The sequence below is a fragment of the Ursus americanus genome, chromosome 5 (assembly GCF_024610735.1).
Source record: "Ursus americanus isolate L20-20 chromosome 5, mUrsAme1.1.p, whole genome shotgun sequence".
NCBI lineage: Eukaryota > Metazoa > Chordata > Mammalia > Carnivora > Ursidae > Ursus > Ursus americanus.
Window position 1 is genome coordinate 26223725 of NC_142131.1, and position 16559 is coordinate 26240283.

General features: G+C 37.3%; 1 protein-coding gene across 9 annotated transcripts in view; it reads left to right on the forward strand.

Moving 5' to 3' along the window:
- Positions 1-15868, forward strand: part of SSBP2 (single stranded DNA binding protein 2) — a 279994-nt gene extending 264126 nt beyond the window's left edge. For 4 of the 9 annotated variants that reach the window (XM_045796354.2, XM_045796356.2, XM_045796358.2 and 1 more), the window contains 4 exons: positions 499-527; positions 7316-7414; positions 11253-11328; positions 14424-15868. In XM_045796354.2, coding sequence (XP_045652310.1) covers positions 499-527; positions 7316-7414; positions 11253-11291 — 167 coding nt within the window. In that variant the 3' untranslated portion in view covers positions 11292-11328; positions 14424-15868. The remainder of the gene's footprint in view (positions 1-498; positions 528-7315; positions 7415-11252; positions 11329-14423) is intronic. The other 5 variants (XM_045796355.2, XM_045796357.2, XM_045796359.2 and 2 more) reach the window with 2 other exon arrangements.
- The last annotated feature ends 691 nt before the right edge of the window (positions 15869-16559 follow it).

Genomic DNA, 16559 nt, shown 5'->3' on the forward strand with positions numbered 1-16559 from the left:
TTTGGTTATTATAGTAAAATATACCTCAGAATATTATTAGATATTGTTACAGATGTCCATTTTATATTTTATCAGATTTAGAAGTATCATTTCAGAAAATATATTTATCTCTCTCTTGCTCTCTATACACATACACATATGTACATACATTTTACAAAATTTGAATTGAATAGGATTTCTAAGTGATCTCTCTAATATTTCATTTTCAGGAATTTAGGATAACAATAGTTTTGTTCATTCTGCCGTTACAAAAATAAACCAAAAAAAGATGATTGGGAGCTAGAGGTACAACTCCTCCTTGTGTTTGTCATTATTTACCATTCAGTATAAGGGAAAAGGAATTTTTTAAGATTTAAATTTTTTAAGATTAAAAAATGCAGGAGACATAGACTAAAAAATACAGAGAGTGTACTGTATTTATTTATATTAAAAGAATCCTTCATTTGTATATGAAATCATATCACATAATAAAGATTTTCTTTTCATATTTTGTTTCAGGCTCAGGAGATATGGACAGTATTTCCAAGGTATTATATATTCTCTATGTTGTTTTTTATTCTACATGGGACTGTTACTAAAATTATTAGAATAACCTTATGAATTTTGTTCTTGAACAAGCATTTGAAAGTAGAGGTCCAGATATAATTAAGTAGAAGTTAAAAATATCAATGCATATAATAGGAAAGGGTAAAATGAGTTTTTTAACATGGTAAGATTCATTTACAGGACATACTATATACATGATCAGTCGATAACCCAATTACTTTTATGATGTCACTTATTTATAAAGCAAATTGACATAGTGGAGATAATCTTTTGAAAAAGCAAAGAAGTCTAGAGCAAAATGAGAAGAGGTAAATTTGAAAAAGTTGTTGTTATATGTTCTAAGGGCATTGCATTTATACATCTCATTTGTCTTTCAAGCCCTTATTAGGCAATGCTGATATCCTCAATCATTATTCTAGTTCCCCAAAATAGAATAGGAAAGAAATCAGAAGAAAATTATATTAATACAAGTAAGAAAGAGAGCCTTCCAAAAGCATATGTCTGCGTTCTTCCTTCTTCAATAATTTGAGTATTTAAAATTAATACTTTGCTAAGATGCTTTATATTTTTTTCAGAAGAATACCTAAATACTTTTTAGGTCATGATGAATTTAAAATAGTTCTCTGTGGGTCAAAAATATATCTAGAATGGCTGATAAGAACTAATTATTAACTACTATTAGAAGACTCTCTTACGGGCGCCTGGGTAGCGCAGTCGTTAAAGCGTCTGCCTTCGGCTCAGGGCGTGATCCCGGCATTCTGGGATCGAGCCCCACATCAGGCTCCTCCGCTAGGAGTCTGCTTCTTCCTCTCCCACTCCCCCTGCTGTGTTCCCTGTCTCGCTGGCTGTCTCTCTGTCACATAAATAAATAAAATCTTTAAAAAAAAAAAAAAAAAGAAGACTCTCTTAGGAAGTCTACTTTGTATCAATAAATACCTAAATTCATTAAAGGGTAACTTCATTTTTAACTCTACTTCTAATTTAAATTCATGTATAATAATGTAAAATTCCTGCTGCCAAGGAAAATATAGTAAGATTGATTGAACTACAGAACCTTTTAAATTAAGACATCAAGCTAAAAAAAAAAGAGAGAGAGAGTCAAACTGGCATTCTGACATGATATCTACCTTGCCTGGCTGTTTGGCCTCACAAGCGCCACCCGCACTTTGGATGTTCATGTTTAGGAACAATCAGGAAGGTCTTTTTCTTTCCTTAAAATAGATAAATATTTATGATGAGCACTAGCTTACTTCTGTGAGAGATAGGTAAAACCTGCAAAAGGCCTGTTTTCCAGATAAGATGCATTATATAATTCCATTAGAGCCATCTCTCCGGGGAGCACCTTACGAGTCAGATGACCATGATTGCGTAAGCTACCTTGGGTATCTGAGAGTTGATATTAGCTGAATTGTGCTCTGTGGTCACCAATAAAATTTCTAATTTTGTATTGAGGAGCATATTCTAGTATCTAAGGATGATTCTTTATTACACGATGGCGGGATCATCCAGATTGCTTAACATCATCTTTCTAAAATTTCCACTGACAACCCCTAACTTTGTACATTAGACAGATGTAAACAAAATTCTATAGGGGAAAGTACTTTGGTATTTTTTTTCAAGTTTTTATTTAAATTCCAGTTAGTTTGCATATCGTGTAATACTAGTTTCAGGAATAGAATTTAGTGATTCATTACTTACATATAACACCAAGTGCTCATCACAAGTGCCCTCCTTAATACCCATCACCCTTTTAGCCCATCCCCTCCCACCTATGGGAGAGTTCTTTGTAATTTATTCATAAAGCACTTTAAAAATTTTAAATAGATTCATAATGACAAATTAAATACCATCTTCTTATCTGTCCTCATATCAGATCTGTTGCTATTCCTTCTGTGCTCATTTTCCCATTCCTGTTTCCTGAGACAAGTTTTTCCATTACATTGTGCCTACTGCTGATGACATTATCTTGCCTGATGATGTATTGCTTATTCTTTAAGCATTAATTGACCACCCAGTGTGTACTTTTGTGTCCTGGGTATTACCTTGTGCACTATGGGGAGATATAAAAGACTTCTTTAAATACAAACATGATTTCTGTCCTCAAGTGGTTAGGCAGGAGTTCCTTCACTCAGTAAACATTAATGTGCCAAGGCATTATGCCAGGCTCTGAAAAGCCAAGGATAAACATGGTATGATCTCTGCCCTCAACAAGCTCGGTATAACTGAGGAGACCAGAGACAATAAGGAAAAGCTTTTACAAAGCAAAGTCCAAATACACGTCAATGAACATAAGAATTTTCCCCCAAAACATGTCATTTAACGATGTACTAGAAATGACAAGTTGTATCTGCCTTCTGAGGAGGTCCTACACAGCTCACTTCCGCACTGCCCCCTCTTCAGCTTCCTTGGTCCTGGGCTCCAACTAGGCTGTCTGGGTGACGGTACCATTGGTCTGTCTTCCATCTCCACTACACAGTGGTCATTTTTCTCCAATCAGCAGCATCACGTATACCCAACCCCCACCCCCAGGTATTTTTCTCCCTCCCTCATTCTGCTCACACCCTAATTATTTCAGATTTTTACTCCATACTGTCTACATTATCACTGACTCCATTTTCCCCACCTTCTTCCTTTTCCAACACAAGACCAGCTATCTTAAGAAACTCTCCTTCCTTTTCTCTTTGTTTCCTGGCTTCATTCCTTTTCATCCCGTTCTTTTTCTAGTCATTCTTATTTGTGAATCATAAGATATTTGTGACCATTACTGCTTAACAGTTTTGTTCAAAATCCCTCTTAGGTCTCCAGGTGCACCTTCCTAGTTCTCCAATTAAACCTGTATTGTATTAAGCATCAGTATTACATAGTTTTAAAAACTTTCTTACTCCATTTTTTTCATAATTTAAAATTTTTTCCTCTTTTTTTTCTTACTCCATTTTTATTGTTGTTTACTAGTACTACTTCTGTTCTTTTTCGATTATCTAGTAAAACTCAGATGTATCTTTCTGAAAATGCAGAATTCACCTTTAATTTAGAAGCCCAAATGTGAAATTCTTTTCCTCCCTTTTGCAAGTGAGAAGCCACCCATTTAATCAATGCACCAAAAATATTTTCCCTTGGAGTTGTTTTAGGAGTTGGGGGTGGAGAAGAGCATATGGTTTATTTTCTTAGAAGGAAATCATCTAAATAAATTCTGCAGTTCATATTAACATACTTAACATTTATATTTTTGAGTTTGGGAAAACACCATATCACAGAAGGCCAGATCTGATCATATTACGTTTAATATATTATCAAAGAAGTCTTTTCAACCTGAAGCTTTCTGACCCAAGAATCTTAGTTCCAATTAAAGATCCCACACCCATCACGGGGCAGCTAATCAACAACTTCTCAGTGTGGCCTGGGTTCTAGCTTACTTGTATCCCCTGGGAGAAGCATGACTGGCATCTTGTTCTTTGGGGGGCTGGCCCAGTCAAAATAACACTCTGTAAAACTTGTTATTGGCAGCCTCTGAGAAATCAGTTCAAAATCCACCTCAAGAGGGCTTCAAATAATGTCAGTATTATTTTATTCCAATTATGGGCAGAGTCAAAATTTCTGCAGATGTGCACTTTTTTAATAGCAGTTTGAACAAGTTTGGAATTGGAATTGTACAATTTCTGAGGGAGGGTGGAAGAAGGAACAATAATTTAACTAATTAAAAGATGATATGGAAAATACTTGCAAGATAAAATCAGAGAAAGAGGGTCTAAGAGAATTAAATGTGTTAGCTAGAGGAAACTCTGTGTGTGTGCGTGTGTGTGTGTGCGTGCACATGCACACCGATATGCTTGTATGTAACATTCATGTTTGAGGTCATAGCTTAAGGGGAAAACATTCCAGTTTGAAGAACGGGTGAATGAGAAGTAATAAAATCCCTTGAAGATAGGATTGGTATAATACTAACTATGCTTTCATAAGCTAAGTTCTTAGAGTAAGTAGGAAATACAGTACACATTAACTAAAGTAAGAAACGTAACCAAAGTGATCTTTACTTGGATTCTTTTGTGCTCCCTACTCCGTAATTATGTGATCAAGCTATTGCAGCGCCTTTTTGACTGATCTAAGCCTTTTTTGTGTAGCCTTGATCTAAGCCTTTTATTCTTGCCTTGATGATGAAATCTACTAGAAACTCTGCACACAGACATAGCTATAGCTAAATGTTACATACACGCAGTTCCTTGCCACCCACTCATAACCAGTTCTGGGCTGGCGTTTGGAACCACTGTCTTAGCTGTTCCTTAGACACCAGTATGAAGTATGTCTTTTGCCTGTATCGTCACTCACTGATCACGGACGGCACAATTTCTATAAGACTCCCCATTGAGAAACTTCCACTTTCACATTTTGCAGAGATTACTTCAGGTTTAAAAAAAAAAAAAAAGTCCTGTCATTTGAAGATTTTCAAATATGCCCAGTGAGCTGGATAAGAATAAATTCCAGGGGGCGCCTGGGTGGCGCAGTCGTTAAGCATCTGCCTTCGGCTCAGGGCGTGATCCCGGCGTTATGGGATCGAGCCCCACATCGGGCTCCTCCGCTGGGAGCCTGCTTCTTCCTCTCCCACTCCCCTGCTGTGTTCCCTCTCTCGCTGGCTGTCTCTCTGTCACATAAATAAATAAAATCTTTAAAAATAAATAAATAAATTTCAGAGACCTGCTACTAGCTGTTTTGTATGTTGAATGTGTCCTTTTATCTTCCTCTCCATGTTCTTATATATCTTCCTCCCACCCTCAAAAAAGTCTATACTGCTGAGCCACCATGCCACGGACAGATTGCATGGAAAACAGAAATAATAAAAGAGCTGTTTTAGAAGTGTTTAAATAATAATGTAGTGTACTCTCAAATTTTGAATATTTTGAAGTCCACATTTTGAGTCAGAAATTAGATTTGAAGTTAGCTACACTTTCAAAATCGTAAATTAAGAAATGATTCATGGGACAGTGCAAGCAGAGACAAAGAGCACCCCAAATTCATCAGAGATGTGCGGCTCATCTCAGGGCACCTTGGGTGCCACAGGAATCGTGTTTGTTACACAGAAATGGGGAAGCTTCCAAGTGTATCCTTAAATACCCTCGTATATATGTTAGATTATTTTTTATTCTGGGATTACCAGTTTCTTCATTATGTATAAAATGACAAATCTCTCTTCACCAAAAAGATTTTGGCTACATATTACCACATTTTTATAAATTTAGTTTTCTTTTTGAAATAAATCAGCATTAGAATTTCTGTTGCCAAAGCACAGTTGATTATCTAATTAATAACCTTGAGCTATAAAATAATATACTTAGTTAAATTTTACTTAAATGTTGGGTTTTTTTTTTTTTTTTTTTTTTTTAGGAAATGAAGTTATCCATGTTCATTTGAAAGTACAGTTGCTTTTCTGTATACTTGGGAAACTAACATTTTCAGAGAAAAATTTATCCCAAAAAAGAATCCTCTTTATGCTATTAACTGTGGTTCCCCAGCCCTTGGGGTTCATTGGCAAATCGGGCTCCTCTGGACTTCAGAGGATCCTTGTTCTCAGATCTTCCCTGTGGGATACACAGCAGGACAAGATAGAAGCTGTATTTCCACCACTTCATCTGCCTGTCTCTGCTTTACAGCTTCACCATATTCTAAAACAGCACATATTCTTCTGGGAATAACTCATTCATGAAATTTTAATTTTTATGACATAACTTTGTTTTAGTTAAGTCAGAATCTTCAGAGCAATTTTCTTTTAAAAAATCTAAAACTTATTCAAAAAAGAGACTATAAAATAGAAATGGCTCAGAAAAAACCTAAAATCTTTCTTCCACTTGAAATAACAAATAAAATTTTTAACCTTGAAGTTTATTTTTACAAGTCAATAAATTAGACCTGGAAAGAGCCCCTCAGTCACAATATCGTATGAGCGTGCGTTGTATGGCAGTGCTGTTCTGTATTTTCTGTTGACGTGGAGTAGCAGATGACCTCCCACAGCTAAAATTGTACTGTAATAACAAGACTAGCAAATTTAAGTGGAATATGAGGCAATATGCAGCTAACTTAGTGTTTTATTAGGTTGCTAATATCAGCCATTTTATCTTCAAGTTTCCAAGTAAATCTACTCTTAAACTGATGATAGGAAAAGATTCTAAAGCAATTTGCTTTGAGCCTTCTTTTCCTCTATGAGTGCATATTGAATTCTCAAGTCCTAAGGTAGTTCTCTTGTTCTTATCTAGAGTTGTTAACCATCTTCTTTTTTTCCTATGGTTTATATAAAGAAAAAATAGTTGAAATAATGTTACTATGTAAACCACATGTCGTATTAAGAGGAAATGGTCTGAAACAGTGACCTTTTGATTAGTAGTACTACCAAGGCAGGTCATTGTCCCATCATGCCTGATCAGTGGGTAGGCTCCCTTCATCGTGCCCCTGCTGGGAATGTTTTTTAAACTCTATGTAGTTCTAGGAACTCTGTAAGCTGAGGGTGGGAAATTGAATAAATATTGATTCTGAGACTAAGGAAACAGTTGTGCTTGGTTATTTTGGGTTTTTTGTTTGTTTTTTTAACTTCCATTTGGGAAAGCATTAATACTTGTCAAGGTGTAAAGAATGAACTAGAATACACAGTAGAAGTCTAAGATTAGAATTATAAGTCTGCTTTGTCCTTAGAGATGCTGCTGTAGATTCCATTTTTGAAACAGTACAATGCAAGAGGGAAATTAAAATCTTCAACAATGCCTTGTTTTCTAAATCTTGTTTACAGAATTCTCCCAATAATATGAGCCTGAGTAATCAACCGGGCACTCCAAGGGATGATGGCGAAATGGGGGGAAATTTCTTAAATCCTTTTCAGAGTGAGAGTGTAAGTATTCCCTTGACTACATTATTATATCCAAAATGTATTTCTAAAGCTTTTCTATTAGAATATATTCATAAAGCCATTATTATGACTGCTTATCTAGAGCTCAATAGGTTGATCTTTTAAACGTTAGAAAATTAAGTGGAATTTCTTTGGAAAAATTTTTTTTAAATTAACTTTTTCTTTTTTGCTCCTATGTACATAGTTAGAAAAACAAAAACTATAATACTGATTTTCTTATGGAGAACATCCATCATCAAGGAACATACTGGAAACAGGTTGCATATTTGATAGTTTTTACAAGTTTCTGCATCACTAAAATGCCTAGACTCCCGACAAAACCAGGTCTGTCGTCAGTACTACCCTTAAGACTCTGAATCTTCTCTATGAGATGTCTGTACTTGTGCACTGACTTCACTGGACTGAAGGCCAATATTGGTAGTCTGCTAACCTGTGATTTACTTTTAACCTGAGCTGGATACCAGAGTTATTTTTTTGAGTTACGATTAAGGTGTTAAGCAAGGCAGTAGCATTCCATATCTCTACAGAAGAAGACAGGAGCAAAACGAGAAGCCATAAAATTCATTCACTCATTTCACAATTACTGAGCACTTACCACAGGCCAAAGCAATAGGCGACACACTGGAGAGACCAAAAAGACAACATAGTGTCTTTTCTCAAGGAGTTATTACATAATACAGTGCTTTTCTTAACCTAATATTTCACATTAGACACACCTACGGAATTTTTTTAAAATACAATTGCCCAGACCTCTCCATAGACCTAGTGAATCAGAATTTCCAGGAGTGGGACTGGTCATACCTGAAAGTGAAAAAGCTTTGTTAGTGATACTCTTGCACGTGCTCTGCTAAGAATTACTGAATTCGAATATAGTGTGAAGGATTTCAATATCCAAATCAGTTTCACCCTCATTGGATCAGTGCCCCCACATACAGATTGCTACCATTAAAATCACAGGAGAAAACTTCCCTCGTTTTGCCCTAACTCAAACTTTACCAGAGATGATACCATAAAAATGGGAAGCAGTGGCTAGTAACATATCTACTTTTGCATGGAATGGTGTTTCGAACCTAAAATTGAGTGTTCTGTGGATTCTTTCACGTCTAACAAGCATCAACCTAACACCTCTTCATGGGATAAGGCTTCTGTTGTTTTTAAACATTACTTCTGTTAAAACTAGAAATAAAATTATACTGATCTTAGTCTGTTTTATTGGCAGTATATATATGATTAGTGAGAACAAAGAATATATACATAAAAATTCATATAAAAAAATCAAAAGATTAGCCCATCAGTCATGATGAAATAGGAAAAACATGAGAAATCACATAGCTTGTTGTAACGCTTAGGATTATAGGAATTATTTTTTAGGTAATTTAGTTTGCTTCAAGACTATGGACAGTTTAGTTAATTTTAATTAGTTAAATGATCACTCTATCTAATTAGAAACATTTATTTCCTTTTCTGCTAATTCTTTCAGCATTTTAAAATGTTATAATTCAGTGAGGTATGTAATAATTCAGTTCAATTCAACATTTCTCGAGCCTCTTATATGCAACGTGCTTGGTTAAGGACGAAGTATTCTGAGATAAACACAACACATCCCTAATCTCAACTAACGCAATCTGATGGGAAGAACGTGGTTACAAAACTAATTAAAACATGTCAGATCAGTAGGTGCTCTAAGAGATATAAACCAGGCTTTTTAAAAAGTATAGAGGCAATTAGTAATCTAGGACTGGAGAAGAAAACTTTTTTAAAAAGGTCCCACACTGACTTTAGTTTTAGGGACAGGGACAAGAGGACCTCTCCCCTCTCCTTCTTTCTCAGATTTGTCACTGGGAACTGCTGCCTTGTTTATCCCTCAGCGGCGGAGGGCTGCCCCTTTCGAATCTGCCTCAGAAAGCTTTTTGTGGGGATCAAAGAAGCAGCTGTAACAGGACCTGAAACACTTCTTCGCACGGGATAAACACAAGCCTCACCCTTTAAGCTGAACTGACTGTGCACATGCCAAACAGCAGATCCTCTTGTGAACGTGTGCAGAGGGAGCGAGCGGCTGGAGCAGGGCTCCTCCCCTCCCTGACTCCTGGCCCAGCCCCACTGTCCCAGAAGCCAAGAAGAAGGTACCACGCCAGACTCCTGAACGGAGTTAGCGGAAGACAAAAGCTCCCTCCCTATCTCTTCCCTCCCTCTGTCCTGTCCCCACCCGAAAAGTCCCCAAAGGAAAAATAATTGGATGGTGACTAGGGAACTCGACCACCACCTAGAGACGGTGCAGCCTTGGAAGCAGGTCCACACTGGCTGCTCCACCCTTTTGTCTGCCCGGTGAGGGCTCTGCTCGGTTACGAATGATGTAATTGTTATCTGTGGCTTCCTGCATCACATCACCACCCATTTTGTTGAGACCTTTTTAAAAGACCGAGAAATGAAGAACACAGAGAAAGGAAGACTAAAGACATTCCCTGCGGACAGATGCAAGGCTTTAAAGAAGTCAATAGTCTAGGTATCCGTAAGTGAGCTTTCCTATAATCGAGGAAAAGTACAAGGATTAACGAATTTAAAAAGAAAACATTTTTGAATGAATGAACATGTAAATTCTAGTGGTTTTTTTTAATGTATGTAACTCTGAAAAGCTCATACTTTTGAGCAGTCTGCCCTTTGAGGGTTTGTCGGTCATATCTTGAAGTTAAACCGCAGAAGGAGGCCTGAGAAGGGGGCGAACGTCTCCTGAATGTGTTTTATGTGCTAGCCACTGTCCTAGTCGCTTCACACGTGCCACTTCATTTAATTTTTATAGAAACAAAATACCCAGCCCAAAGTCAGAAACCTTCCAGTGCCAGCATGCAATACACAGAAAAATGTGAATCAAATGTTTCACTACTGAGCCTTTTTTTGGGAATCATAAATAAGACCTTTATTTCAAGAAACAAACATGCCCCCTAGTGTTCAAATTCAGTAAAATGTTTGTTTTTGAAATGAATTCAAAAAGGCTTCTTTCAGAAAGTACTTTTTTTGTGTTTCTGCAGTAAGGAAAGCAGTTAGTCCTACTTCTTGAATTAAACTAGCAGAATATTTTCTCCACAGCATTGAACTATAATCGATTGAGTACAAGTGGTATTAAAAATCATGGTATCTAATAGGAATTCTAAACAAGGTGATAGGTCATCTCCTATTACCCTTTCTCCCTTTTGTCATTTTCTATTATAAAGAAATATATACCCAAATTTTCCTTTACACAGTCACATAAACACTAAATTTATTTCACTTTAGTTCAGAGTAGCTGCACTATTCTTTATTTATCTCTCATTAAGAAAATAAAATATAGATACTTAGCCATAGAAATGCAGTGAGATCTGAAGTGTATGAACAGGAGCTTATGCTCATGGTGCAAAGGTGTGATGGATATCTGCGGTGGGTTCCGTGGTACGTGAACTGTGTACAACAGGAAAAATCACAAATTCTGTAGTTTTTACCAAGGTGTGCCATTCCGAAATATATTTTACATAAAAAGGCAAAATAAATTAGTGCATGTTTGAAATTATACCCTTAGGGTCTGGGTTGTCTGTTTTTGCTAACCCGGACAGCTAATGACTTTGTAAGAGCTGTTAGATGATCTGACTGAGAACCAGACTCACAGAATAGTTTGGAAGCAAGGCAGCCTCGTATGCCAGCATTTGGGCACAGACATGACGATACGTTAGCCCGTACGGATGCCGCAGTACGATGGCAACGTTGCCTGTGGTCTTGGGCCAGTGCCCGGTGAATAGTTTGTGTCTCTAAGTATGAGACGCCATTTAACACCTACTCTCCTTTACTTTAGGAAAACCGTAAGCCACTTCTCATATATGTTGAAGAATAGCGATCAATAACGGAATTCCTTTTTGCTTGCACGTTCTGTGAGTTTTCCTAGAAGTTCTGTGATTTCCCTTATTTTACGTAGATGAAGCCGTTTCAGTAAAGGGCAGCAGCAGATCAGCAGTTTGCAGCTTCAGCAGTGCAAGTGTGCATTGCCCGTATAGACGCTCACACGTTACACATACACTGTACCCAGTACACTCAGAGCATCGCCTTACGGTTACTTGTACTATTCAAAAATTAAATTACATTACATGCTTGCTAATTTTTCTGAGCTGTATTGCTTAGAGCGGATGCTTCTATCCTTTCTGACTGAATCTGGCCCTTACTTTTTTAAATCTCAGTTATTCGGGATGTGTATTAAATGAGATGGTAGCTAGAGTTAATTCTGCCTTATCCTGAAATTTTTTTTTTCAGAAACTTCCTTTGAAGTCCTTTGTGAAATGCATCAGTCTCTTTTACTGGCACCATATAGCCATAAAATCTTTTTCTTAAAACAATGATTGATGATCTAGCTGTGCTATTTAAATTTAAAGTTATTAAAATTAAATACAGCTAAATTTTCAGTTCCTAACTTACACCAGCTACATTTTAAGAGTCCTGTAGCCATGTGTGGCTAATGACTGCTATACTGGACAGCACAGAATAGAATATATCCATCATCACAGAAAGTTCTATTGAACAGCACTTTGGATCACCATTCTCATTGTAAGTGACAACAGCTATAGAAAGCCTAGATTAAACTTTTCTGTGCCCACTTTGCCATATACTCTAATTTTTTCTACTTTTAGTAAAACCTTGGTTTCCATGTATTTTCTTGTTGTTTATTCTTACCCCTAAAAGGTCAAATATCAAAATATAATTCTGCTTTGTCAAAGGCTGTGGCTAGCTCGCTGACGCTTGCTGTTATTATTTATAATGGGAGATTTGCATGGTATCATCTGATGAATGAGGGGATATCCTCCTGGCACAGGCGCGGGGTGGGCTCATTTCATCAGTTTTTGTCTGATCACTTTGGGTTTTAGGTTTTGCTTTGCTCTGCTCTGCTTTCTTGCTGCCACTCTCCAGGGTAAAGGCAGAGAGGTTTTTCCGTCAAACTGAATCCCTTTCTCTTCTCTGGAAGTCTCCCCTTTGTATCACACCCTACTCACTGTAATCCAACATTAGAGTCAATAACATATATAATTTAGCTTTCCTATACTGAAAGGAAATTCGAGGCTATTAAGTGATTAACAGTTAGATTTTCCATGATTTGACCTGCATCTAAAGGATTAATAATCATCCCTCTAGGGTCTGCTGACCCATTTTTCAGGCCTCCTCATCCACTTGTACTCAGGATCAATGTGAGGTTTGGGTTTGAGCCCTAGATTTGCCCCTAACGACTTTCTGTGCAGACTTCTGTCAGCTGAGCCGTTGTCACCCTGTGCCCTTCCTCAGGGCATCTTGCTTTGCCTGTAAAATCTTCGGTATACCCCTTACACCTTCTTTCTGGTTCCTGCAGTAACTCAGGTCATCTAGAACTCACTTCATTCTGGTCTACCTCCTCTGTTTTTAAAGTTCACACTCCCATTCCCAGGGTCATCACTTTTCCTGTTGAAGGCCCTGCTGCCTGAGACCAATCCTCTTGACTTCACCTGCCTCTTCCCATGGGGCACAATTGTTAATGTTTTATTTAAAGATTTATTTATTTTAGAAAGAAAGAGAAAGAGAGAGTGCGGGGAGGGGCAGAGGGAGAGACAAGCAGACTCCCCACTGAGCAAGGAGACCAACGACTGGGGCTGGACCCCACCACCCATGAGATCACAACGTGAGCCGGAAGGACTAGTCCCACGGTCAACCGACTGAGCCACCCAGGCCCCTCCATTATTAACACGTTGAAAGGAATCCCCTTTTGCTCTGGTCCTCACCAGGTCCTCACCAAATATTTTTGGGTTTACATTTACATTTTCATCTCAAAACCGTCTTCATCTGGAGACCATTACCATTTGGGAGTGGTTGCTCCTCCCCACATCTCAGACAATCTAGAACTGTGCTGTCCAAAATGGTGCCCCCTAGCTACATGGGGATATTTAAATTTAAATAAATAACATTAAAATTACAGTTCCTCAGTCACACTAGCCCATTTCATGTGTTCAGTGGTGACGTGTAGCTAGTGGCTTCCCTGGTGGACAGCATAGATCATAGAACCTGTCTGTGGTTGAAGAAAGTTCTGTCGGATCGTGTTACGCTAGAACTTTTCCATCACATTCTATTCCTTAGGCATACGCGTAGATTGGCATAATTATCACAATAGTTGTTCTTTTTTCCTCAATAATTTTCGAGACCCCTTTTCCAAATTTCTGAAAGCCTCACCTTTTACCAGTTGTAAGCCTCATGAAACTGACAAGTAATGTGTAACAACAGTGTCCCCTGTTCCCACCCTAAAAATATTGTGGATTGAAATTGGAGCCACAGAATAGAGCAAAACACGTAGATCCTTAAGTATAAACCAGATTCTTAAGCATTTTAAATGCTCCATGAGAGCTGCTTGGGGCCAGCTGGGAGTTGTTTTTATTTTGTTTATTTTGTTTTATTTCCCTTACACTATTAAGTAACCACTTCCTGAACACTTTCTCTATGTTCAATGAATACATGGTTTTAAGGATTTTATATTTAATCCTCCCCAAATCCCTTTAAGATAAATGCTCTTATTAAACCCATTTTACAGGTGAGGAAACTGGAGCACAGAGAGGTTAGGAGACCTTCCAAGTTTACATAGCTAGTAGGCAATGGGATTGTCCCTCATACTTACTTCATTGTGGATTGGATTTACTCAGAATGTTACAAATGTCCACAACACTTGAATCTGGCTAGAAGGAAAAGACTGAGGGACTGGGGAATTATCAACCACTTAAGTGCAGGGAAAGAAGGAGACTGGTCGCTTTCCAGAGGAAATATTAAAAATTTCAGAACTTAGTCAATTCTATATAAATTTACTCTTTTTATAGCTTTTTATTTTTATGTTAGATGAGGTTAAAAGCTTGAGCATAAAAGACTTTAAGACATTAAAATTCATAGTTACTACTGTTTACCAAGAAGAACATTAGTGGCCTGTAAAAGAACTGTTGTTAAAATATGGATTCTTTTTTCTTTCTAGTACTCCCCTAGCATGACAATGAGTGTGTGATCCATTACCAAGTCTCCTCATGAAAACCACAGTGAGTCAGCCCTTCACAGAACTACTACGGAAGAAAATTATTCATCACAGTGTACAGTTAAACAAAGGAATCTCAGTCACGCCAAACCAACCTTTTTATTTCCTGCTCTCTCCCCTATTTTTTGAAGAAAGCGGGTCCAAACGTGATTCAAACAACTGTACAGAGCGGCATATTAGAATTGCCCTAAACTGAACTGCAAATAATTATCTGTGTATGTATATGTGTGGGAAAGAGAATGTATTGTATATGTGTATGTTATATGGACATATGCACATACATACATTGACCCACAGGACATTGTAAAATATTATTACATGACATCTTAAGTAGAAATAAGTAGGGACTTTTATTCCATCCTTTTTTTCACGTTTACATTTTAATTATTAAAAGTTGCTCCTGCCCCTCCCTGAACTATTTTGTGCTGTGTATATCACTGCTTTATATAAGTTATTTTTTAAGGTGAACTCAGATGTTATGGTTTTGTAAATGTCTGCAATCATGGATAGGAATAAAATTGCTTATTTGAGAGCTTTCATTAAATTGCGTCTGATGCAAGTTCTCCTGTGAATCACAAAGTGTACTGTCTCAAAAAAAAAAGGAAGAAGAAGAAGAAAAAGAAGAAGTAGAAGAAGAAGAAGGAGGTGTGTCCTTATCCTATGTCCAATCAAACAACTTCTCAGTTACCTTTAGTGAGAAGTATTTTTGTACTTTTTATTTAGGAAAAATACTCCAGCTAGGCCCTAACACAGTATATTTCTTCAATAACTGCGTTAGATGGAATTCTTGTCTTGTCTTTGATGATACGGAAAATCATTAATTAGCCCCAACTGCTTAGACCATAGCAATAAAATGACAGGGGTCGTCATATTTTTAGAAACATATTTTCTCTTTAACCTGATAAAGCCCAGAAGTGAAAATAAAACCATTTGCTTAAATTTGCCACTTCTCACCAGGAATAGTAGAGCTAAATTTTTAATAACATGCTAATGGAAAATGGTATCTGATTTTTACTCAGACTTCTTGTGAACATTTCCACATAGACATTGCAAAGAAGATACACTCCAATGACTGAGACTTTGAGCAGAAGGGGAAAAGAAGTTTTTCCTGTACCTGAGGGGCTCTGAGGTGCTGCTTTTCTATCCACGTAGTTTGCTTACTAGCGGCAGAACTGACTGGTAACAGTCCCATCTGTGCAGACCTCTCCCTGGCAGCACAGCACCGGCTCTGTTCCCAGGATCTAGGCCTTTTATGTCGAGGGAAATCATTTATAATAGTAACTATACTCACCCGGCCATTGACTTCAGCAGGCTATATATACATTGTGTAATTGTTCAGAAAAGAATGTGTAAATGTTAAAAATTAAAAAAAAAAAAAAAAAAAAAAACATTTCCCTTACGAAAGCACATTGTTCTGTCGCACTTTCCAGATCTTTGGGGGGTTTTGTGTTTAATCTTACATACAAAAACCGAAATCATCATAGAAAAGTGTGAAGACTTTAATTTTGCTCTCCAAAAGATAAACTGGTGATCCTTTCTGTTCAAACTGTGCTACAAATAACCACTGGTAAACATCAACTGTATCTCAAACTCCAGAGAATCTGAAAGGCATTGTTTAATCTCAGGTAAGAGGAATCCTTCTTGCTTTAGGCTTATGGTCTCTAAAGTGGAAAATGTAGCAATATATTTGCTAGTTCCTCTTCCCAGATGCTTATTTCTCTCAAATTCATAATGATTTTTCCCTTCTGAAAGTAAAGATTTTGCTTGTGCATGACAGGGATGCTGGGCAGAACTGTTGAAGGGGGAAAGAGAAGCTGAATTAAATGTATGTTCCAGATTTAAACTCTAATCAAATGAGTCACCATTCATCCCACAGTGTGCGGGGACCTAGGACTGCACACTGGAGAACAGATTCCAGTTTTCAAGCTGCAGAGAACTTTCATGAAAAAGTCAAATTAAAAGGTCTTTAACTCAAGCCAAGGTAATCTGAAGATGGCACTTTGGATAGACATGTGAATTTACCAAGAATACTTTTAATTTTCACTTTTTTTCTGATAATTGTGGGAACACTTTGAACCC